The 27077-nt window shown below is 34.7% G+C and overlaps 2 protein-coding genes across 2 annotated transcripts; one reads left to right on the forward strand and one right to left on the reverse strand.

Moving 5' to 3' along the window:
* The first annotated feature begins 2754 nt into the window (after window positions 1–2754).
* Window positions 2755–3555, forward strand: LOC131634876 (uncharacterized mitochondrial protein AtMg00310-like). The gene has a single exon (XM_058905501.1). It carries the CDS (start codon window positions 2755–2757, stop codon window positions 3553–3555), a length of 801 nt encoding a protein of 266 aa, XP_058761484.1.
* A 2100-nt stretch (window positions 3556–5655) lies between these two features.
* Window positions 5656–9091, reverse strand: LOC131634864 (inositol 3-kinase-like). The gene is made up of 2 exons (XM_058905490.1): window positions 8028–9091; window positions 5656–6121 (listed from the first exon to the last, which is right to left on the reverse strand). Exons 1-2 carry the CDS (start codon window positions 8877–8879, stop codon window positions 5852–5854), a joined length of 1122 nt encoding a protein of 373 aa, XP_058761473.1. The 5' UTR covers window positions 8880–9091; the 3' UTR covers window positions 5656–5851.
* Window positions 9092–27077: the final 17986 nt, after the last annotated feature.

A 27077-nucleotide genomic window follows, 5' to 3' on the forward strand; every position in this document is an offset into this window, starting at 1 on the left:
TGGTTGCGCGAGCTTTTACTTAACTTGGCAAGGTGATTGTCTTTTCTTTGCTAAGCGAACCCCTATTTCTCCTAGCGAGGTCTCATCCCCTTTGCTTGATAAACTAATTCCATTGACCAATTTCACTCATGTTTATGAATAGCATAGTTAAAAAGCTCACACAAGTATTTTATTATTTTTCATGATAAATTAGTGTTGTTTCATGTGATTACTTGTGATTTAAGTTAAGGTGTGCTTATGTAAAACAAGTAAATTTTGTACTTATCAACTCTCCTTAGCTTATCTTTTTGTTTGTCCTTAAATAAAGTCTATGTAATTTGGAAAATGGTTCTCAACATGCATATGCTATATGAAGTTGACGGCTTAATAAAAAACTTTTGAAAAATCATTGGAACTTGGCATGATTCCTTATATATGCATATTCATAGTCAATGTTATAATCATCTATAAAACATATCATGAAGATAAAAACTTTGGTTAGTCAAAGTATGTTTTCAAAACAAGTTAAAATCAATAGTCAATTTTTAATCAGAATCATGGTGTCTCCTACTATCACTCAATAGGTTAGCGTATCTCTCAATTCTTAGACGATGCACAAACTATAAATCAAATTGTTGTTTTATTTAAATAATATCACAAAATATGCAATTAGTCATGAATCACTAAAGCTTTTTAATCGAATTATAATAGGGTTGGGCTAAAAAAAATATTGATTTTTCTTGAATTCAAATGTGCCTAACCAATAAAAAAGCATTGAATATTTTCAACTTGTTTTCCACAAAATACTCCTTCTTTCCACTTACAATGTTTTTTTTGGTAATTTCTCTTTTGATTTGTTATCTTTGACACTTGAATTTTCTTTTTCTTTTGATTTTTCTTTTCATTGTTTTTTTTTCAATGTGTTTTTTTTTTTCTTCCTATTTGTCAATGTATTTTCTAATTTAATTCCCAGTCACCGATTATTTATAAGAGTGCCTGAATTTTTTGATTTCACACAAAACTATATTAATGGTGCTTATCATTTCTTTTGAAAAGATCTCAACCCTTGGATGGATATTTCTTAGATGTCATTTTTCTACTACTTTTCTAGGTGAAGAACATGTGATTTTTAGAAGTGCTCACCAAATTTGGAGATTTTGTTTTGTCTGGAATTGAATGTCACTCCTTGTTCCATATTCTTTGTCTAACCAAATACAAAAAGAAAGGAAGACAAGTTCTACATCATGTTTGACTAAAGAGCTTGTCATCATTTTGGAATAACATGAAGGTAGAAGCCGTAACTACAAAGGAAATATTCTTAATTAAAATTGAGTCTTAATTTAGATTTATGCAAATGTTAGGCATTACGAAAAGAAAAAATATTGATAATTATGCACTGTTATTTATAAAAAAAATTATAGTATTCAATCAAACTATGTAGATATTTTTGTGAAATAATATTGAAAAAATTTCAAAAACAAAATTTTGATGTGATTTTGTTGATTGAATTATAAAAAAGATTTATTTTGCCAGTGCATATCTACCACAATAATTTAATCATTAATTCGTTTACACTTTATTTTGTTGATGAATAAAATATAAAAAAAAAGTTAAAGATGTTAGTTTCACGATTAAAATTATAATTTCAAAATTTTCATTTTTGCGAATGTTAATGTTAAAATTTTTTAAAATGTTAAAATATTTTTGAATTTTATTTATAATTTTAAAACATAAAATATGTTAAAATAATATAAAAATGGATAGTTATAATTAGTTATATTTTATTTTCATAAAAGGCTTAATTGCAGTTTTGGTCCTCTTATTTTCTCTTTTTTTGAGTTTTGATCCTCTTATTTTAAAATCCGGAATTTTAGTCCCTTTTTTAAGTTTTTTTTTTTGGATTTTAGTCCCCCAACCCATTTAAATGTCATTTTGCATGACATGGCAGTTGAATTGAGTAAAAAAAAATTTCCACATCATTTATAATTATTTTTTATTTAAATAATATATAAAATATAAATTTAAAAATTAAAATAAACTAAACTAAAATAAATTAAATTAAATGATCATAAATGTTCTATTAAAATTAATTTAATTTAATTTGTTTTCTAAACTAAATTAAAGTTGTTTAATTCTTATCTCCTTCCTTCCAAATTCATTCATGTTAATTTTTTTTCCAGATTTTTTTTACAAAACAAGGAAAAATAATCACGTACCAAATTAAAAATACTAGCTTAAAATTTATATTTTATTTTATTTTTTAAACCAAAACACACAAACAAACACAATAATCTAGTAGATGCTTGTCATTCTTCATCCTTACCTTATTGAGCAAGCTACCATTTCTATGGATAGCTAAATCTCTTTTGTATCAAGATAAGATGTAATCCTCCTTGACTTTTGTATGTTTTTCTTGTGAATATGTTATGTATGAACAAATGATGATCAATATAGATGATTTAGTTTGTTTATTAAAGCTTTTCTATGGTATAAATGTTTGAGAGAAGTTAGACTCTCTCTCTAAAACTTATCGTGCTCCCTCCCTCCAAACTTTAGGGTTTGTGGTGGCTTTTTCACCGGTTCCTCTGGTTCGTGCCCCAGTTTTTCCTGGTTCCCTTCCCACCGATTGTGTTTGGTCGCTCAAAGAAAGCTGTTTTCTCTTTGGTTGTGGAGAAAGTGTGGAAAAAAGTCAAGGGATGGAAGGAAGGATTTTTGTCCAAGACAGGGAAGGAAGTCCTTATTAAGGCCGTGGCACAAGCGATTCCGACGTTCATTATGAGTTGCTACAAACTTCCTGATGGTGTCTGTGATGAGATTGAATCAATGTTGTCCAGGTTTTGGTGGGGGTCAAGAGAAGGTGAGAGGAAAATTCACTGGATGAGTTGGGACAAATTGGCTCGTTCTAAGAGCGACGGTGGTATGGGCTTCCGTGGTTTCAGGGATTTCAATACTAGTCTCCTGAGTAAGAAATTTTGGAGACTTTGGCAAGGAGATGGATCTCTTGTGGAGCGGTTTTTCAAGGGGAGGTACTACCCTAGGAGCTCTATTGCGGAGGCGGGTTTGGGTTACAAACCAAGCTACGCCTGGAGGAGTATTTATAGCTCTAGAGATGCTGTTTTGAAAGGGTCTAGATGGCGTATTGGAAACGGTGAGCGGGTGAAGATATGGACTGATAACTGGATTCCTTCTTTATCGAGTTTCAAACCCCTAAGCCCGTTGGTTCCACAAAACACTAATGTGTTGGTCAGTTCTCTTATTGATAGTGACCTGTGTTGTTGGAAGATGGACTCCTTGAAGGAGTTGTTTGGTAAGAGTGACGTTGCTCACATAGCCTCTATTCCCATTTCTAAGATGGTGCTGGAAGATAAGCTGGTGTGGAACGCTGAGAAGCACGGATACTTCTCTGTCAAGACTTCGTATCATCTTCTTGGAAATGCTAGACGGTGCAGCATCCCTGGCCCTTCGGTTAGTGATGAAGAAGGCTTTTGGAAATTGCTATGGAAAGTTCCTGTTGAGAATAAAATAAAGGAAGTTGGTTGGGCATTGGGAAGTTGGTTGGATCTCGCACTTGGTTAGGTGTTATCCCTCTGATTGAGGAGATTCGTGTATCTTTGGCCAGTTCGGTCCGTTCTTAATATATCTTTGTGTTTCCATAAAAAAAAACACAATAATCTAGTAACATGAAGATTAACCTATCAAACTTGAAGAATAAAAAGTTGAAAATTCCATGGAGTGATAACACTGTTTGGTGTTCCAGGGAAGAATTTTAGATAAGGATTTTAACAACGAATCAGTAAAAAAAAGAAGAAAAAAAACTCAGATCCCAAGATTACCAAAAAAAAAACTCACCTAGAAGAAGAAGACAACCAGATCTCAGATCTGAACTAGCTATAAACATCTTTGGAGTCAAATCCCAAGATTACCAAAAACTCTCAAATTAAAGAATCAATTTAGTAAAAGAAAAAAAAACTGGTAGAATGTCCAAAACAACACTACAAATCTGCAATGCTATAAATAGAAAAAATCTCGAAGAAAATCTCAAAAACCCCAACACGAATCTCAACCTCTGAAACCCTTATCCCCATTCATATCCTCATGCCTCCAGGACGCTTAAACCGTTTTAAATTCCATCGTTAACAACTCAATTGCCCCCAATAATTTCCGCTTTCTTAATTCCCTTCTTCAATCATACACTTCACTTTCCACCATTAACGATTCCATCACTTTAATAAAATGAAACTCAGATTAATGACATGTTCAACATAAATCTTAAATAAAAATTTTTTTTGAACAAATTATTGCTGAAATGGCACTGACACATCATCATTAAGAGTGTCATTTCATTTAAAATTGCCTTCGAATTTGCAGGGGGACCAAAATCCTCAAAAAACTAAAATATAGGGACTAGAATTCCGGATTTTAAAATAGAGGGACCAAAATACAAAAAAATGGATAATCGAGGGACCAAAATTGCAATTAAGCCTATTTAAAATTTTATAAATAAATTATATTTTAGAATAAAAGTACCTAATATAATTTGTGAAAATTTAAAACAAAATATAAGATTCTCAACTTCACATTCCGAATAATACAAATCAAATCTATCAAACAAAAGATAAAAAGAATTTAAGTAATTTAGTATGAGAAAAAGAATTATATAAAGAACTATTTATTTTTAAAGTCACAAAAAATTTTCTATAATGAAAAATAAAAAATATAATTTTATTATAGCTAATTAGAAATCATATCTTATAAAAAGAAAAATAATGGAGGTTATCTAATTGCAAATCCGCAAAACTCCTCTTATTCATTATGTTATTTGACAAAAAAATTATAATTTAATTAATTAAAATTTATTTTGAAAGAATAAGTAAAAAAATATTTCAAAAAAAAAAGTACATGTTAACTGCACAAAAAATATTTGTTACTAAATATTTTATAATTAACATTATTTAAGCGATATCATTTTTATCACTTTAATTGTTTGTCATCTATTTTTGTTTACTTTTTCTTTAAATACACATACTACACAAATATACATGACAAAAAATTATGTTATTATATTTTATTAATAACATATCTTTAAAAATTATTAACATTATATTTTAGAGTTTGAGCTATCCTACACTCCCCTTTTATCATAACTATTTTTGCTAAAACATATTTCTAACTTTATCAATACACATCTTTTCTTTCATATCAAACTATTAAGTTGTTAGAATCTATTTATTTTTTCTTTAAAGACTAAATATTGCTTTTATTTATGTCAGGTACTAAATTGAGTCTCATTTTTCTGAAACTAAAAAGAATCTCTACTATTTTTTTAACTACCATGTACTTGAAGCTGGAGGTCCGTCAGAGATCATATTTGAATGCTTATCTAGAATGACATTCTTCTTTGTGCATGTTATCAATGACCTTCCCACAATGGATATGTTGGAATCAACCAATTTTACGTGATTCTCTGTCTATCTATTGCAAATCCAGTGATAATAAGATATTCTTACATTTCACAACAAGATTCTGTCAAATATGAATTGAATCCATACCAATTAAACCAACATATTCATTGGCAACTAGGTGCTAATTGCTTTTTGGCCTTATGACTTCTTTGCAATACATCTAAGAACTATGCCCAAAGTGTAACTTCAATATCTTGATTGAAATTTCAATTTCTTTTTATTTTTTTCAAAGAACAATTCATTAGTAATTTACCACTGCTATTAACTACAATTAGGCTACACATGAGACTTGGTGTACAAAAAACACCATAAAATGAAATATCACTTACTTCAAGTAAAGTGAGATCCTAAAGAGGGTGTCGAGGAATTGCAGCAAGATTTTGAGCTACAATCATCCCATGATATTAGGATTATTCACTGTCAACACTTGAAATTGGTTCATGTTTGACAGAATTTAGTGCAACTCTTGTCTTCCCATTACTTTGCTCCATCCCTTTCGTAGAGCTGAGCAGATTCCGCCCGTTTTCTTGAATGTGACAAGTAATTAAGTTTTTGGCAGTAACAAGAGATGTATAAAGTTGATTTTGATCTCGTGGCTTCCGGAACACAAGCTGCTCGTCTGTTTTTCCGGAGTTAGGAGAGTCACGCACCTTCCTTTTGTGCATCTCTTCCTTAACCATCTGAAATTTAGCATAATATAAAATGAGGGACACTGATATAGTAAGAGTTTGTTATTTTGCTACTTCATATCATTAATTTTAAGATTCAATTACAATAAAGAAATGGCGACCAATTACAGTAAAGAAATGGCGATGCTGAGACAATTGGAGCATGCGTTTCAACAAACAAGTGTTTAAGATGCTCTCAAATCTCAACCCCTAATGATACTGCCAAGTGCCAATGCAACTGAACAAACACAGGGTCGCAAGAAATAAAAACAATACATGGCCAAGTGAGTGAGAAATACAATATGTAATCTGTGCTAACGAAATTGACTCCAGCACAAGCATATGCTCACTATTATCTGTGTATTTATTGCAACAGATTGCAGATACTTCCTTTAATCTTACAATATCTGTTTTATTTCCACGACAAGTATTTAATATTCATTACAATATATCATTGTATTTTTCTTCCTTAAGATCGACTAAGATCACGAGCATTGTTTTCATTTCCTATAAAATGATACCAAGGAAACAGTAAGTATCGCTGGTACAGTATCTGAAATGACAAAACTAGCTTAATCATTCTATAATTGGAGATAGCATATCATAAGTTATCCACAAACTCCGAGTATGCTCTTAACAGTCGCATATGGAAAGCTCTGGATTTGATAAACAGTCGCGTATGGAAACCTCGGAATAAACCACACCATTTGTGCCAAATTCACAAATCAACAAATGGTCTTCCTAAACTATGTCGGGCATTTCAGAAAAGGCAAGTTGAGTTCCTACGGGCGATATCACTAAAGAAAATGTCAAGTGGCTATTGGCCAAATTCACAATTGCTAACGTCATGCAACATAAACAAATACACCTTCAAAATGAGAATACAAAACAACAATACAATTGGTATTTTCATTACAATCTTAAAGGTTAATCATATATGCATCTCATACCACAAGGACCTCCAAATAGCAATCTCTACGGAAAAGTTAAAAAAATATGGAAACAATTTTCTTAAATTGAGCCTGGATTTCCCAATTATTTCTTATGTTATTCACAACATATTTTGAATCTAGCTCAAGGATCACTTTGGTTCAAACAAGATTCGCTCAGTGGTCAAGTGCTCAATCAATCAAACCACTATTCCAACAAAATGAACTTAATCATAATAACACAGTCCTAAGTAAGGTAGTTTGGTCGTTGAGCTATGCAGGAGAAACAAGGCAAAGCCTGCAAACTAACTTACTAATATTTGCCTATTAACAAAAATCTGCCAAAAATTATTTCCAACATTGTAGGACACTTTCAATCTAGTCGCTTAAACTATGAATATTCCACTTTGGTCCCTAGACTGTCTAAAACATTTCTCAAATTCATCTTTTTGTCTATATTCATTACTAAACATCGTGCATCGTAATGATGTGTTCGTTAAGTATATTGCAGCCTCTCAAATGGTCCCTGACTATGCAGGACACCCCCAATGGAATATTTCAATCTTGCCTCTGATTCCATAAAACAATTTTCAAATTCATCATTTTGTGAATGCCTGTAACTAATCTCCGTGGATGACGTCGATGTGTCGGCTAAGCTTACTATTGACAATCACATATATAAAACCACAATTCTGATTCCCTTAAACAAACCCAAGTATTACACAAGGTTTTACAAATCGGTCCTTTACCGCAAAAATGGTACTGTTATTCAACATTTTTAAGATGAAAAAGAAATTGTAGTTAATTCACACTGGGGCGATTACAATCAGTATCACAACACCTGTATCAACCGAAATCACAAAAGATTGTACGCGACTGGTACCGTTATTTAAAACCTTGACATTAAGTAACGCTTATGAGAAGATAATCTTCATTCATACATAATCACATACTAACATTGATCGATAAAATGGATCCGAGAAACAAACCTGAACCAATGCGAAATCAAGCTCGGGTGGTCCAACTTGCGCCACACCCAAAGACCCAAAAAAGTTCCCTAACAAAGCAGCATCATAAACACCCATCCCCTGCACAATCCCAGCAGCAAAACCACCAAGAAAACAATCTCCAGCACCCGTTGGATCAACCTGACACGCCTCAAACGGATCAACCCTAAAACACCCATCTCTACAAAACACCTCACACCCATCCTTCCCATGCGTGACAACCACGCAACACCATTTTCTCACTTCCTCCAAATCAATACACGAAGCCTCATCCTCAGAAGCTTTCAAAAACGAAACCCTCTGTAAAAGGTGAACGAATCCACTTTCCTTCAACCCCACATGCGTCACGCGACCATCTTGTTCCTCGAATCTCCGAATCAAACCCTGAATATCGACGAACACCGTATCGCAGATATCCAACATTCTCTCCAGCGTCTCCGGGAGAATCTCCCCGCCGACTCCAACTGCCATTCCGAATTGGAACCTTGACCCGGTTGGAAGGTCGGACGGGGTTATCGGGTCACATGATGTGACCCGGTTTAGAATCCGGTCGGGGTGATTTGATCCGAAGTGGGCGTGGAAGAGGGTGGTTTGGGAAGAAGGAACGACGAGAGGTGGGTGGGTTGTTGTGAGGGCGGCGTGGGAGAAGTCTGGGCCGACTTTGGAGACGAGGTGGAAGGGGAGAGAGAGGGCGTCGAGGACGGTGGAGATGAAGGAGGCGGCGCCGCCGAGGGTTTCGGCGATAACGAGGTTGTTGTGGAGGAGGATGTCGTGGCAGTAGTTGCCGACGATGAGGCCACGGTGGTGGGGAATGGGTTTGGAATCTGTGACCATTACGACGACGTTTTGGGGATCATGGAAGGTTTTATATTTAGAAAGATGAAGAGTTTGTGAAATCCATGCAAGAAGAAGAAAAAAAAGAGTTGATGAAGGATTCAATGTATGTATGTATTGTATGTAATGTAATGATGGTGAGGTTTGAGGGAATAAAGACGCGCGCCAGAATGAGATTTAGGTGTCAATCTAGAAAGGCTGCTGAGCAGACACCAAGCATCAAAGTTTAAATATATACAAGAATGTGTATTATAAATTGCATGATTATCTATGGATTAAATTTCTATATTGATTCTCAAATTAGATACTAACCATTAAGGAATGAGTATTCAAACATATATGAAAAGAGTAACGAATGATTTTTTTTTTATGTGTATGCGCTAGAATTATATTTGATTGGAGAGGATGAATTCGCTGATTAGTACGGTGGTTTGTTGTTTTCGATGCAATGAAGAGGAGATTGGGCTACAAGTTAAGTATTTTAACGTTCAAGTTAGTAAGAGAATGAGAAATGAAGTTTGGGTGGGAAAGGATTCAAGTACATGTGAATTAGCGTGCTTTCCTTTTTAAATAGGGGAGATGGTTGATAATCATACGCGCATAGAATGGCGTGGAGAGTGGTTTGCCATTTGATTGATATGGGTTATTAGCGCGATGTTTCTCGTGAAGGGTTGCTTGTGATGCGAAAGAAAAGGGGTACACATGCTCTGCATTCAGAAGCCTTGTCACTTTTTGATTTGGGCCTTCATCTTCTAAACCTTACGAAAAGCCTAAAACAGTTGCCCCCTCAAACCCTTGTCTCTGTGACTTTGTGATACGCATCACTACATGGACGTGGAAGTCCTAGATGAAATATTGTCGTTGTAGTTGCATGTCTCTGACACATTCAGGAGGAACACCCTAATATGGTTATTTTGTTGCTTGTCTTTTCTTTTGTCTCTGAATCAAGTTCAAATTGATTTGTTATTCACTTTAGTACGCATAAATTGATAGTTATATTCGAGTTGATCATGATGCTTAGTCAATTGAATGAGTCAGGGGAATAAGAATCACACGTGTTTTTTATTTAAGTTATGTGGAAAGAAAAATCTCAAAGTATTTTTAAAACAATGAAAAATTGAGATTTTGTGTGTTTGATTTGCATCAAGCAAATATCATGATTCAAATCAAACTGGACAGAGGAAAACATGAGGTTTTTAAACACTTTGATTTGAATCAGAATTTACACATGATTCGAATCAGGCTCCTTCTGGTCACCTCAGCTTGATTTGATTCAAATCAAACAGTTTTTTAGCATTTCCCTATTGGCACTGTTTGAATTGATTCGAATAAGGATTTACACTTGATTCGAATAAGGATGTACACTTGATTTGAATCACGAGGCCTTTGATTCGAATCAGATTTTGTTCTTGATTCAAATTAGATGAAAATGGGTCAAAATTCTTTTTCCTTCTTATTCCAATTCACTTGCTCATTTGACTCAAATCGTGAAATGTTCTTGATTCGAATCTAAGTAACTTTGTTCATCCATTTTTGCGCTTAATCTCAAGCACATATAAAATCATTTTGTCATCATTTTCCATGTATGAATCTCATAATCAATTTTTTGATTTTATGTGAAACTAACTTCCTCTCACTTTTGAAAAGTTCAAAACTTTTGCAATCAAAATTCTTTCTTCATCAACCTTTGTTTTGATTTCAAATCTTGATAATGAGAGATTTTCAATTGATTAAGGGAGGAAATATCTTGAAACTAATAGTTCTTGAAGATTGGTTAAAATTTTCCAGGTTCATGCAAGATAGAGGTTGTTGTCATTGGTACTAACAAATTCCAGTGAAAAGAATGAGGTTTTTCTCTCCAAATTAGCTTGGTAGTGACTATGTCAAAGGCTATGGATAAGGTAGAGTTCTTCTCAAATCATCGGACAATTCATTGCTCAAGGAATCAGCATGATCCAGAGGTGATTGCTACACACAGAGGCTTATTGCAGATTGGTGATATTGGAATATTCAACAAGTGTTAATAGAGTAAAAATTACACATAATATTATAGTATTAAGATGTATGTAAGTTAAGATCTAGATAGGAGATTTATATTTCTCAGCATTATTGTGGATAAATAATTATTTCACTTCAAATGAGTATCAAATGTATGTGGGAAGCTCTCCAAATTATATATGAGGAAATGAATGATGTCAAGGATTCTAAAATCAATATGTTTACATAGGAATTTGAACTATTTCGTATAGAACCCAGAGAATCTATGAGTTCCATAAAAACTAGATTCCTCCGATTAATCAACAAATTAAGAAACTTGGATAAAACCTATTATAGCAAAGATTGTAGTAACAAAATATTGAGATCTATGTGGAGGCAGTGGAAACCAAAGGTTATCGATACAAAGGAATCTAATTATCTTAATTCTTTGGATATTACAAAATTGTTTGGGAAGTTAGCTGAGCATAAACATGGAACTTGAAAAGGAGATAAATCATCTTAGGTATGCTTTAGATTTTATTAAAGAAGCACATACATCTCTAGATGATGAGTGTTATAATGTTTTTGAAACTTTAGTTGAAAACGTAGAAAAAGTAGAATTTGTTACGTGTCCAACTTTAAAACTTGAAATTGAAAATCTTAAAGGACAACTAACTCATGCCACTTTACTATCTTGTTCTTGTTCTAGCTCTTCAAGTGATAAATAAATTGATGTATAAGTGAGATGAGATTAACTATTGGTGGTCTAGAATGAAGAAATACATCGTATAATATGTAACCAGATGTTTAGTTTGTCAATAGTTGAAGATTTAACGTCAAATACTGGGTAGTATGTTGCAACTGTTGGAAATTCCCGAGTGGAAGTGGGAAAGCTTTTCGATGGATTTCATCATAGGGTTACTTTGTACACTTGGTGGTCATGATTCGATTTGGATGATTGTGGATAAAATAGCCAAATCAACCCATTTCTTACCACTCAAGACTATACATAAAGTCATCCACCTAATAAGGTTGTTCATTGTGCAGATTTTCCGATTGCATGGTGTTCATACTAGTATCGTATTTGACTAGGACCCGAAGTTTACTTTGAGGTTTTGGAGAGCTTTACATCATGAGATAGGGACTTATTTGAAACTTAGCACATCAAATCATTCTCAATCAAATGGTCATACGGAATGAACCATCCAAAATATTGTAGAAATTGGAAGGACCATTCACCATTGATAGAATTCTCCAACAAAAATAGTCACCACTAAAGTATCGGGATAAATCCTATGAAGACTTGTATTGAAGCAATGATGATCATCATCTAACCTTTAAAGATCACAATCAGGTTTTGTCTTAAAGGTGGGGTTTCTAGTTAGATTTTAACCCAATTTTCTATTAGGATTCATGTGGGATGATTGAAATTTTGATTAGGATAAATGAAGCATGTGTGTTTTGTGAATGCATGTTGAATATGGTGTGATCATATGTTGGTAACTTTCGTAAGATGATTAGGTTGTGTTTTGATCCTCTTAACATGTTAGATGATGTTTTGAATTGTTTGATTGTATGTTAGACTGCAGAAATTGGGTTTAAACGTGAATTTTTGGAAAACAAGCAGACCGTTATTAATTACACTCTGTGTGTAATCATTTACATGCACGAAATCTAGGTTTTTGTGAATCTGGGTAGAGGTGTAACCGATTACACTTTTGACATAATTGATTACCACCCCTATAATTTTGTTTCTTTTTAGACAAAATTGGTTTGTAACCGATTATACTTTTGGAGTAATCGATTACCACCCTTGAAAATGGAAAAAATACATTACATAAAGGGTATGTAACCGATTACACGTTTAGTATAACCAACTACACTCCCTGTAACTTTGATATTTTCACTTGCTTGCTTGTGTTATACGACTTGAAGTGGTGAAACTTTTAATGATAATGTAGTACCATGATAGTAATGCTAATTTCATGATTGATTATGATTGGTTCAACATGTGAATCACGTATGAACCATAATAATTTATTAGAGGTGTGCGAATGTAGTCTTAGAGAATGACGTAAAACATTCAAAAACTCACTGGGTTTAAGTAAGTTAGGTGAACCATAGTTGGTGTAGTTGAAGTATCCTTGTCTTGTGGTGTCATGAGATATCGATTGTTGTTTAGTGAAACTGGGAACTCTTGATAATAGTGTATGATAAGCAAGTAATGAGGATTAAAGATGAATGTCTCGTAGGTTAATCATTTAGGATGTGTTAACATAAGAATCCTATAGATTTATGTGTGTGCTTACCTAATGGAAACTACTTGGCAAGTGAGAATACTCTAGGTTTGAGATAGTATATGCCAGTGAGAAATTCTCGGAAGTGTGGTGAGACTTCAACCCTTGGTACATACTGATATCACGATTCCAATTAAGAGGGGATCTAGTAAGTGAAAGTTTGATTCCTATGGCTTGCCTAATTTGTAGTTTGAAATGTAGGAGAGTAAGACACGATAATAGGAAGGTAGAAAAACTTAAGATAATGCCTTATTAGACTTGATCGTAAGAGAATAGGGCATAAACATCCGTAAAACTTTACCTATGTTGGCAGCAGCTTTAGTTGTTCTTCAATTCGATTCAACATGGCCAAAATTCGTAGGTTCTATTATTCTACATGGAAAGTGTACATAGGACATCAAAGTTCACATGATGTGTGAAGTAGGATTAAGCTTCGATTCCTTTATTTCTATCATTGTACGTGAGTGTAGTGCTAGTGGAATAAGATTTTAGACGGGAAACCCTTTAGAGCCGAGTGGACCCATAAGGTAGGGAAACTTTACTTAGAAGTAGTATATCCCCTCATTCATGTTGTTTATTTTCAGGTAAATCAAAGAAGGATAAGGGTAAAGGAAATGAGACATGAAGACTGGAAGTTTTTCGTTATATCATGTTTTGTTTTGCTATGTAATCTTATGGATGACTTTTGTATGGACATCTTTATAATCCCTGTAAAATGTTTTGTTATGTGTCATATTGTACATGTTTTTAGATGCCATATAGACACTAAATGTATGCACTAAGTACCAAACTAATACTTAATGTAATACGATTCTAGACACATATTATATTTGGGGTTACATATCTGTAATACGGTGAACTGACTTTTATCCGAAATGTCGTGGTAAGCAAGAACCGCCACCGACTTTTATTTTATCCAATTAGGAAAGGCTAAAAGAACAGGAAAATACCTTTGAACGATTTTGAGTTCGGGGGTAACTTATACAAAGGGAAGGTGTAAGGCACCCTTTACATCCATGGTTATCCATGGGCTCTTAATTGCTTAGCTCACTTTGTTTTCAAAAATGTTTGAATTGTTTGAAAAGTGGAGTGTGAATAGAAATTTCGTTTAAGGACTTTAGCTTGTAAATAAACGTAGCCTTGTTTTGAAAGTATTTGAAAAATGAGTGGGAAAAGTATTTTTGATTTGAATTTGAAAAGAGCAAGCAATTAGTAGCAACTCCCCTAAGTTTGAAAAAACGTTCTTTTAGCTTTTCAGGTGAAAGGATCTATCCATACCATAGGAGGGCAGGAAGTCTTTCAATTGGATGTTGAAAGGTCATCGAGATCATCGTTCGCCATAAGACTGTCCCATGCCATAAAGAGGGCAGGTAGTCTAAGGGTAGGATATAATAGTCATTTTTATCTGTTTAGGCATCATGCGAGGATACCTTAGCAATTGGGACAATTATTCTTTATAAGGCAGCTTCGAGGGAGTTTCAATAACTTTAAGGCAACATTGCTTTAGGTATCCTCGGAATCGAGGGACTTTGACTATTTAGCATACTTAGAGGCAACAGGTTTATAAGGCAACAGGCAACAAAGGCAACGAGAGGGATTACCCTAAAGGTGTGTATGTGGCACAATCACGTGGTCCAGTTCAAATATTTAATCTTGTAATTAGTTATCCTAATTCTGTTAAAGGCTTGCACTCCCTAAGATTACTAACCACGCAGTTTAATATTACGGAAATTAAAGGCAGAAAAATAAATTCCTACGCTATTACAATAAACACCTGCGGGGATGGGGGAAAAATAAAACATAAAATTAATTTGCACATCTTCAGCCTTGATCTTCCTCGAACCTTCGATTGACTCTGATCATCTGAGAATTAAACGAAAAATGATAGTGGTGAGTGTAGAACAAATTCATTAATTAGTGAGGCAAACCTTAATTTTTAGAAGGCGAAAATAAAAAACAAAAATATTATTAAACAAGCAAAGGATTAGAAACTTAGCTTTTGATTGGTAGGGCGCGTAGTCGGAAGATTTCTGATTAACCCTAAAAGAATTAACATGAAGAAGAGAAGCGTTAGTGCATTTAAGATTCGTTAGTCATGGGTACAAACCCTAATAGAATAAACAAATGGGATTGAACAAACCCTAAAAGTTAATGAAATTGAAAGTTTGATCAGATATAACAAATAATTAAAATAAACATAAGATTAATCCTAATTATCAATTAATTAAAAGTGTATTCGAATTTTAATAATATATATAAAAAAACAATTATTCGTGAAAAATCGGATTTTAATCCTAATTATCAGAACGAGTTATTCATTAAACCATATCTGAAGGAGAATACCAGAACGAGTTATACATTAGACCATATCTGAGGAAGGATACCAGAACTAGTCGTACATTAGACCATATCTGGAAGTAGGACATCAGAATGAGTTATTCATTAAACCATATCTGAGGGAGAATACCGGAACGAGTCAGACATTAGACCATATCTGATGAAGGATGTCAGAACGAGTTATTCATTAAACCATATCTGAAGGATAATGCCCGAACGAGTCATACATTAGACCATATCTGACTGAGAATACCAGAACGGGTCATACATTAGACCATATCTGATAGAGAATGCTTGCTTGTTAGAGTTGATAAGTTATTTAATGAAGTTTTGGAATGTAAAAGGCTTGCTTGATTATATCTGAGAGGAATGCTTGTCGAGGCGGAACCTGAAAACAAAAGTAGAAATATGCAATGTCATGATGCATGTATTATATGACGAGTCTCTCCAAATAAATGAGAAACCCGTATGTTTATCATGAAGTAATGTATGCGATGTATGAATATGTATGTGATGTATATGATGTATGACTGATGTTGTTCTGAGAAAATAAATCTTTGTATCATTGTGGCTTGGATATTTGATCTTGTTTTGAAGATGTGTAGCTGGGGATTTATGATTTCTACTTGGGGATGGAAACGATTTGAATGATTCGTCTTGATATACCCTGACTAGGGATAAGAGAGATGAATAACCCTGTTTGGAGAATAGAATAGTATAGGGGAACCGGCAGTGTCAAAGATGTAAACTCAGTTGAGGAACTAAGTCTTTGTTGGGACGAGAACATTTGAAGATATCTTCTTAATGATTACTCTGTGGGGGTATGATCTTGTGAAACCGGCTTTGTGGGCAGACATGGATGATTTGAATATTGCCCCTAGTGATTTATAGCTCTTGCTATTCGTGGACTTATATTGATTAGGACGCACCACTGAGTATTGATCAAGATGTCAAACTGGACTTGCATAGGTTTTCCCCTACTAGTAGTGACTTTGGAAAGATTCGCCTCGTGAGGACTTTATGAGATGTGCACTATAGGAGACATGCCACTAGTACTTAGTGTGATGCCCCCGACTGATCGAGAACTAATTTGAAGCCCACTTGGGATGTATGCCTTTGACTGTTTGGCACTTTGAGAGATTCTCGGAATCTTGACTTGATTGCCCCAGATTGATTGGCAACACGTGTCATGCCCCTTGTATACGTAAGAGACATGGCTTCTTGGAGTAATATTGTCTGTCGGGATAACTTTCAGTCATTAGTTGTACCCTCTGCAAAATTCTTTCTGTTGCTAACATTTGAAATTATGTAGCAGAATATGTTTAATAATGAATTCATGAGATGCAATGCATACGTCTGTCTTGAGTTTTTTGAAGAACATTAAAACTAGAGATGTAAAATCATGATATTTATAAAAACATGATGTTTGTAAAAAATAGGGTATCAACTTAGCATTTGTAGTAAACCTTAAGGAGTCGGGATACCTTTTTGGTGACAGTATGCTTTCGAACTAACCATGCTTCAATTAGGACTTTCAAGGGTTGTAACGTGGCTTGGTTCACGGTTTAAGAAACAAAGGATAAAGGCTCAAAATTTGATTGTACCCACCCCTCTTCGTGATGATCTTCAGTCCTAAGCTCAGTTAATTCAACTTATGCATTCAGGTTCCAAGAGACTTTTGGATTTGCACCTTTGAGAATGATGATGGTTCACAAGCAAAGAGAACTTTTGAGATGGCAGTCACTTCTTCCTTTTGGTAGTCACAACATTGTGTTGTTCATGAATTTATTGACTTCTCTTTTTTCATCTTTTTTATACCTCTAACTTTTGCCTGAACTGTCTATTTTGAGCTTACAGTCAGCGGGATGCCTTGATTTTTGCCTAAGTCTTCTTTTTGATTTTTGACTTAGCAGGCTTTTCTTTGTATATATGTTTTTTTTTCGTTTTTTTGAAAGATATTGACTGCCTTGCTTAATGATTGATGAACCATCATTGGCTTTTGATTGACCAACACTTCTTTGATGTGTGCGGATGAACGCTTATGATTGAAACCTTTGTTGAAAGGTGTACTGAATGATTCTCTTAAAATAGAATGCACAACTAAATTGACTGAGAACCACCCTGCCCCAGGTTATGATCAAGGGTTTTAATTAGTACAAGAAAGAAACTTCTACTTCTTAGGCTCAAAGGGGTTGACGAGGGATTAACATCCTTATATCCCCATTGTTTAGGAATTGAAACAATGCCTGTACATCGTCAGCATAGTCCGCTCAAAAGCATACTGTATGAGGTTGCGGTATCGTTTTCGTCATCCTCCCTCAAAAGGCATACAACTTTTAGCAGGAGTCGAGTATCACAAAACATATGCAAAGTAAAGACATAATTTAAAATGAGTGATAGCGAAATAAATTACTAAAGACAAACATATGCAATGCACTGATGATGATTATTAAAACAAATAATGTCTATCATAAGTCGAATGTTTAAACAAACAGAAAAAGAAATTGCAACTGAAAGTAAAACTAATGATGTTAAAGTCCACCCTTCTAGCCATCCACAGTATTAGCACTCTTGTTGTGATTAGGCATGATTGCAGGAGAGTCAAACTCAATTTCTCCAGCGTCGATCATATCCTGGATTTTGTTCTTCAACGGCCAACAATCATTAGTGTCATGCCCAATGCTGTCAGAATGATAAGCGCATCTTGCATTAGGATTATATTGATGAGATAAGGTATTGGGCTTCAGAGGAGGATCCTTTAAAGTAATCAACCCTGCTTTCAGCAACTGTTGTAACGCTTCAGCCAAAGTTATGTTGATCTTTGTGAATTGTCTTTTAGATGTGCCTGGTTTACACTGGTTGCCCCCTTGTCGTATCAGCGCTTGAATAGAGGCTAGGATCGTCCCCACGGTATTAGATTCATTCCTCTCATTGTGCGTTTTCTTTGAGGTATTAGAATATGTAGCCATTTGAATTTTACCGCTTCGGATACCACTTTCAACACGTTTCCTAGTCAGTATAAGCTCGGTGAATCCAGATGATGAACTTCCCAGCAAATGACTATAGAAAGGGCCAGTCAGTGTATTCATGAACATATCTACCATCTCTTTGTCAGCCAAGGAAAGTTTGACTCTTCCAGCTAGATCTCTCCATTTTTGAGCATACTCCTTGAAACTTTCCTTGGGTCCCATAGACATGCTTTGTAGTTGCATGCGAGTCGGTGCAAGGTCAGAGTTATATTCGTATTGCTGGTAGAAAGCAACAACCAAATCCTCCCAGGTACGGATGTTGGTACTTTCCAGTTGATAGTACCATTCGAGTTGAGTTCCGGATAAGCTCTTGGAAAAAGTGGATCCATAGCTTCTTATCGGTAGTATGAGGTTGAATCTTCCTTACATAAGACCTCAAGTGCAGCTTAGGACAAGAGACTCCATCATATTTTGCAAAAGTTGTAATCTTGAATTTCGGAGGTATAACGACTCCAGAGATGAGTCCTAGTTCTTCAAAATCTAACCCAGGTATCTTTTGAATTTCCATGGCTTTCATACGTTCTTCCAACAACTTGTATTTGTCATCAGAATGTTCATCCTCATGGTGATAGTCTTCTTCTTCTTCAGAGGACTTGGCAGAATCATGGTTACTTTTTGCATCAGTTTTGATACTAGCATCATCATCTTGCTCATCTTCGTCACTGTCTTTAGAGGCTTCGACATCCCTGAGTTGCAAGATCGGTCTAAGCCTTTTCCCCAGAGTCTTCTTGCCTTTCTTCTTCTTCTCAGTCAGCATGGTTTTCAGCTCTTCTTGCCCCTTGGACAAGTTCAGGATCAAATCTTGAAACTGGGCATTCTGAGCTTGAAGGTCTTTGACTGATTGCTCGAGATTCATGGTGCTGAAATAAACAGCGAGGAGGTGAGAAACCTGCGGTAGAAACCTGTGGTGCAATGTTATGAATGCAGATGCAATATTTTCAAGGATCTTTAGGAATTTAGTTAGCAACATTTAGAAATTTAATCGGTCACAGCTTCGTCTGCGGAACCTTGGCTTTCGTCTTTAAGCGTCCTTCTTTAAGAATCAAGCTCACCATATCGAGTGGGTCATCGCATCTGATTCGGGATACTTCTTGAATTGGAAGGTATGTGGCTAGAGAAAAATAAATCCTCTTGCCCCTTGATAGGTACTGAGTCTATGGATTGGAAGGTATGTGGCCAGAGGAAAATAAATCCTCTTGCCCCTTGATTAGGAATTCGGTCCTTGATAAGAGTACCTGAAATTGTGCGCCCTAAATCCCTAAGATCCTTGAAAGGGTTAGTTATATCATGTTATGCTTATGATGTCATGATGTCATGAATGTTATGCGAATGCAGTTCATTAGGCACAACGTGAGATAGTAAGGGCAAACAAGTCCTTTAACAAAACCTGCAAGGAAACAAAGGTTAGTAGCAAACACAAACAAGTCACACAAGTGTCCTTAGGTTTAGAGGCTTGCATGAAGTTCATAGGTAAGTACCCTCCACACTGAAGTTTAGTTGGTTCAACCTGTCCTATATAAAGATCGGGTTCTAGGGAGCTCATATCATTGACCTTTCTCGAAGGCGCTTATCTCAGTTCGGCAATCGAATCACCAAACGAGAAGGTCCTGAAAGTCCAGTCCATATGAGTGTAGCTTCGAGTATCAACCAACATCAGTCGGAACCAAAGCCAGCTATCTCGCTACTTTCTAATAGGCCAAAGTCAAGTTCAACTAGGGTTCTAAGGGCAAATTAGTGCTTAATGACACCACGCAGCAGCCAAGTGTTTCCTCAAGTCGGATCCCAAGGAACACCAGGACCAACCAATGTGTCACACTAACGATGGCCATCATATCAACTACATCAGTATACGCTGTGCAGTCTCCTTGGTCTCATGCCATTTACCTAAGGTACTCAGATCCGGGTTAGGATCTTTCACACAAGTAATATTCCCAAAACAACCTTTAAAATAAAGCAAACAAATCAAACAATTTTAAAGTGGATCCTAAGCTTTAAGGTAACCCCTCTTCTAATTCGAAAGCATCCCCAGCAGAGTCGCCAGTTCTGTAATACGGTGAACTGACTTTTATCCGAAATGTCGCGGTAAGCAAGAGTTGCCACCGACTTTTATTTTATCCAATTAGGAAAGGCTAAAAGAACAGGAAAAGACCTTTGAAAGATTTTGAGTTCGGGGGGTAAGTTATACAAAGGGAAGGTGTAAGGCACCCTTTGCATCCATGGTTATCCATGGGCTCTTAATTGCTTAGCTCACTTTGTTTTCAAAAATGTTTGAATTGTTTGAAAAGTGGAGTGTGAATAGAAATTTCGTTTAAGGACTTTAGCTTGTAAATAAGCGTAGCCTTGTTTTGAAAGTATTTGAAAAATGAGTGGGAAAGGTATTTTTGATTTGAATTTGAAAAGAGCAAGCAATTAGTAGCAGCTCCCCTAAGTTTGAAAAAACGTTCTTTTAGCTTTTCAGGTGAAAGGATCTATCCATACCATAAGAGGGCAGGAAGTCTTTCAATTGGATGTTGAAGGGTCATCGAGAGGCAACATTGCTTTAGGTATCCTCGGAATCGAGGGACTTTGACTATTTAGCATACTTAGAGACAACAGGTTTATAAGGCAACAGGCAACAAAGGCAACGAGAGGGATTACCCTAAAGGTGTGTATGTGGCACAATCACGTGGTTCAGTTCAAATATTTAATCTTGTAATTAGTTATCCTAATTCTGTTAAAGGCTTGCACTCCCTAAGATTACTAACCACGCAGTTTAATATTACGGAAATTAAAGGCAGAAAAATAAACTCCTACGCTATTACAATAAACACCTGCGGGGATGGGGAAAAATAAAACATAAAATTAATTTGCACATCTTCAGCCTTGATCTTCCTCGAACCTTCGATAGACTCTGATCATCTGAGAATTAAACGAAAAATGATAGTGGTGAGTGTAGAACAAATTCATTAATTAGTGAGGCAAACCTTAATTTTTAGAAGGCGAAAATAAAAAACAAAAATATTATTAAACAAGCAAAGGATTAGAAACTTAGTTTTTGATTGGTAGGGCATATAGTCGGAAGATTTCTGATTAACCCTAAAAGAATTAACATGAAGAAGAGAAGCGTTAGTGCATTTAAGATTCGTTAGTCATGGGTACAAACCCTAATAGAATAAACAAATGGGATTGAACAAACCCTAAAAGTTAATGAAATTGAAAGTTTGATCAGATATAACAAATAATTAAAATAAACATAAGATTAATCCTAATTATCAATTAATTAAAAGTGTATCCGAATTTTAATAATATATATAAAAAAACAATTATTCGTGAAAAATCGGATTTTTGATAATAAATAATTATGAAATTATTATAAACTAATTTGTTAAAAAACAAAAATAAAATAAATAAATAAAAAAGGTTGTAGTAAAAAGAATATTAATAACAAAAAATATAATGGCTGGTGGTTAGAAGTCTACCATGGTCACGCATGCAGTGATAACACTGGATCTGTAGTCAAGAAAACACAAGAAAATATTTGTGAAAACCTGAGCTCGAACCCAGGCTCATATACATTCTAAGCCATGCGCTAGCCAACTGGGCTATGTTTGTTAGTTGATATTAAACACAAACTAAACAATTAATATTAAAACATGTCAATTAATGAAATTCAGAAAAACGAAGTCAAACGTGGGGCCCTTATTTGTGCGCCTGGAACCAATGAAAAGGAGAATTTTTTCCCTCCCTGCCACGGCTGTCAATTTTTTTTACCCAAATGCCACTTTCTGAAATTTAATTCCCAGATTGCCACACCTGCAGGGGATGTCGCCAAAGCAAATGGGGACATTGTGGACCCCACCTGACACACCAATGCATGTCGCCAAATGGATTGGAGACATCCCTTTTTTTATTTTTTTATTTCGTTTTAATTGTTTTAATAGTTTTTGTTTTATGTTTAATATATGTTTATTATATAATTATGTTATATGGATTAAATAATTTAATTAAATGATTTAAAATTATTTTTTTAATTAATTAAAAATTAAATTAATTATTTTAAACATAATTAATACTAAATATTTTTGTTATACGAAATATTAAATTAATTAAAAATTACATTAATTATTTTAAACATAATTAATACAAAATATTAAATTAAAACAAAATATTATTAATTATAATTAATACAACTTAATACAACAACATCTCCAAAGCATTCAAGAATGTTGAACTAGTTAGAAGGGCCGATGCATTTGGCCGATGCGGACATTTTTTCCGCATATGTAATCCTTGACAGATTCCACATCGTCTTTTTACTTTCTCAACGGTGTCCATTTCAGTCCTGATGCGAGTGCTGTTTAGGCGACCTTTTTTGTTTCGTCGCATTCTTTCATTGTGTAAAAGAATATCACCTTGGTAAGGAGTCCATTGATTTTCTTTGGGAACACCGCATCAGGACTGAAATGGGACATATGCGGAAAAAATGTCTGCATCGGCCAAATGCAGCCGGCCCTTCTAACTAGTTCAACATTCTTGAATGCTTTGGAAATGTTGTTGTATTAATTATAATTAATAATATTTTGTTTTAATTTAATATTTTGTATTAATTATGTTTAAAATAATTAATGTAATTTTTAATTAATTTAATATTTCGTATAACAAAAATATTTAGTATTAATTATGTTTAAAATAATTAATTTAATTTTTAATTAATTAAAAAAATAATTTTAAATCATTTAATTAAATTATTTAATCCATATAACATAATTATAAAATAAACATATATTAAATATAAAACAAAAACTATTAAAACAATTAAAACGAAAAAAAAAAAAAGATGTCTCCAATCCATTTGGCGACATGCATTGGTGTGTCAGATGGGGCCCACAATGTCCCCATTTGCTTTGGGGACATCCCCTGCAGGTGTGGCAATCTGGGAATTAAATTTCAGAAAGTGGCATTTGGGTAAAAAAATTTGACAGCCGTGGCAGGGAGGGAAAAAATTCTGAAAAGGAGGGAGAAAGTCATGGAATCGTGGACTGTCCAACGAGATTCCCACACGCGTGAGGAGAGAGGGATTCAAGTTGACTGTCCAATTGCTCTACGCCACTCGTGATCAGTGGGTCACGTGTTACTACTGTTCATCATCTTCACTAATGTTACCTACGAATTTTCTTAGGGGATCTGATGTGGATTTAGCTGCCAATATTTCTTCGAAATTCTGCATATGCTAAAAACTAAAAAACCACACGTTAAGCAAAAGCCATAAACACCCAGATTGACTAAACAAAGCCCTGCAAGTTCGATGGTGGAATCGATTTTGTCTAAAAAGGGCTGCACGCACGAAAACGAACGTGACCCTCAAGTGAGCCCTAGCCATGGCTTCGCGATTTGCAGACCTCAAACCTCTCCATAAATGATCCAAACAGTACTTATACAACGTCAGGAGCTTAATCATGTGATTAGTTTTCATCGAAATGAACTATAACACGAGATATGGAAATTCAAGAAGAATATGAATATGTAGAATGTGAGACACATGTTATGGACATTATGAGAGCTTAAGAGTGGTGCAACCTTACCTTCTCCTACCTTAGGAATTGATTGAGACGATTAGAAAGGCCTGAGGATGGCTGTAATTCGTGACACAAGTTTGCACCCTCCTTGAATATTTTTCTTCTTTAGAAACCCTAATCTTTGGCCTTCCTCTCGTTCTCCCCCTTTTTCTCTTGGCTGCAAGTGTTGACAATATATAAGTGGGAAAAAATTAGGTTAAGAGTGGACTTGGGTCCCATGTTTTTGGAGAGAAAAAATTTGATTGAAAAATCATGTAATTCTTTCTTTTTTTGGCCAAATAGAATCTAAATCTTTTGCAAACTTGGGGGCCACGAAATTCCCTCAAATATATGGCCTAATGATGATTGGATCTGATTGGAAGAAGTGATCTTTGATTTGAAACCATTTATTTCATATTTTATATGATTTATTAATGTTTAAATGAATAAAAATTCAAATAAATAAAAATAAATATCATAAAAATAAAATAATGGGTTTAAGGGTTATTATATGGGCCATGGTCACGTTTGAGATGGAAATATTAGGCCCATTTAGTCAACAACTCAAAATTCATCATTTTGCTTTTTATGCATTTTCTCAAAATCGCCCGACTTGCGCAAGCCATAACTCTCTCAATTTTTAAGATATGGACATGTTTTAGGACTTTTTGGAAAGCCCAAGATGTCCTCTACAGGCCACTTTGGAAGCTTTTTTCCATTTGAGGATTTTATCTTGATGATATGGCTCCTGGAAGAAAACAACTTTTTACGAGCTTCTAGAAGGACTTGTAATGTATTGGCTCATATCTTTTATGCGGGAGCATTTCTTTACCTTGAGCTCAACATCAAAGTTGTAGAGAATGAAATTTCCTTGAGAATAGGCTTTGGTTGGGGAATTTTTGATAAAGTATGAGAGAGATATGATCAGTCAAAGTTGGGTTGACTTTTAGTTCAAAACCCTAATTTAGTAACTTGGTCTTTTGTGGATTTCTGATCTTTCATTGATGAATCATGATCAAATCTTGATCAAATGATGAATGTGCCTTTAAAATATTGATGTTGATAAAAATCAGGAGTTTTGATTGTAATTTTGACCGCAATTGAATTTTAGGTCAAACAGTCGATTATTGATCGTTTGGGCCATTTAGCGAGCAATCTTTTGAATCAGGGCTTGAGACTTGGCATGAAGGTACTTTGAATCATATGAGAGGCCATGGAGTCCAATGGAGGTATTAGAACCTAACTTTCCTTTGAGAAAGGCAAAACCCAAGTTGGAGGGTTGTTGTTTAGGATAGTGTATACTCAGTCACGCATTGAGACTTTGATATTTAAATGAGCTTGAGTATGAAAATGTGGTGGGAAAATTTTGGGGTATGACAATATCCTATACACATTATTATGCAGACTAATCTGTCAAGTTCAGAAGAACGACAAAAATCTGTCTCAAGAGACTTAACACTGTTGTATGTATAATATTGGATCGAACCTAAATTTTTTGGTTAAATTGAAAAAAGGCCAATACCATCTTATCTTGGTGATCTTGGACAACTCTTTTTTATTCATTCTTCTTTCCTTTCTATTTTTGTTGTTGTATCCTGTGTTGATAATAGTCCAAATTAGTATCCACATGCTTAAGATGATCGTCGATGTCCTAGTGCCGTCATAGGTTTCTAATTTTGCGGTCTTCTCCAAATACCTTCTGATGATGTATTATGTGGGTGGCGTGAAGAATGAAGTCTCCTTGCTTGACGTCAAACAGGTGGTGTATGGTTGCTACCTTCATCATCAAAGTCTTGTGGATGAGAATTATTTTCATTGGGAAGATACAAGGCTCTCCTTGGTTGCTATTGAACACTAGATGGTTGCGAATTAGAATCATTGGGCACATTCACTAGAATTCCTCTGATTTGGCCACGTTGGAAGACTTCGACTTATGTTGCAATTTTAGCACGGAACTTTTCCTAGTTCTTTTCTAAATGGATAGACCTCACAATTTTTTGTTGTAATAGAGCAAATATGTTCAATAAAAGATCATTCGGGCTTCGAGCATCAAACAATACTTGAGTGTTGAAAGAAGTGTATCATCGGAGGAGTCATAACATGTGATGGAGGAAATTTAGGATCTGATAGAGGAAGGTGAACATAAAATGGAGGAAGTTTAACATGCAGTGGGGAATGCGATTTTCTTGAAGCAGAAAAAATCAGGACATCTACCTGGTGTTGAGTGTTGTTGTTGACGCTTATTGATCTTCTGTAGAAGGGGATTTTCATCGATAACAGAAATAATCGTATTGTCTTGAAGTATTTAAATTGGTGATAGAAGATATTTATTGGTATCATTTTGGCTCATAGTATACCTTGATCCAACCATTAGAGGTAGTCATGGTTATGAGATTAAAATTGCTTTGGAGAATTCAAAGTCGATTCCCACCTCTGCTACCACTTTCTTGAATTGGAGCATAAAATTAATGGTCTGGTGATGGAGACCACCATGGAAGATTTTTGATGTGGTTGAGATGGTTCTCTGGTGGAATGAGAGGGTACTTGTAAAAGAAGTTAGCAATTTGACATTCAAGTCGGTATGAGATTGTGGTGAAACTTTTCAAGTGTCAGTTGTATCATAAAAAATAGTTATAAATTGAAATCAAAGTAAAAATCATCACTAATATCTTTCTATTATATTAAATTTCATTTTAATTTTTCTCTTAATACTTGGTGTTGACGAAATGAATTAAAAACCATTTTTAGTAAGTAATTAATTTAATTATAATTCATGATTATAACATGATTATAAACTCAACACTTATTACCCTATCAATGAACACTTGTTACCCTATTAATGATTCATTAAGATTTTTAAAACCATCATCGTGAATTCATCATCCTATATTACAACTTTTTTTATTTCATTTTATTTGGTATAAATCGAATATCCTATACGCATAACTAGGAGCCTGTCAAAAAAAAAAAACTAGGAGTGTTCATGGGTGTGGATCGACCCACAAATCCGCTGATCCAAATCAA

This window comes from Vicia villosa, unplaced genomic scaffold (assembly GCF_029867415.1).
Source record: "Vicia villosa cultivar HV-30 ecotype Madison, WI unplaced genomic scaffold, Vvil1.0 ctg.001374F_1_1, whole genome shotgun sequence".
NCBI classification, from domain to species: domain Eukaryota; kingdom Viridiplantae; phylum Streptophyta; class Magnoliopsida; order Fabales; family Fabaceae; genus Vicia; species Vicia villosa.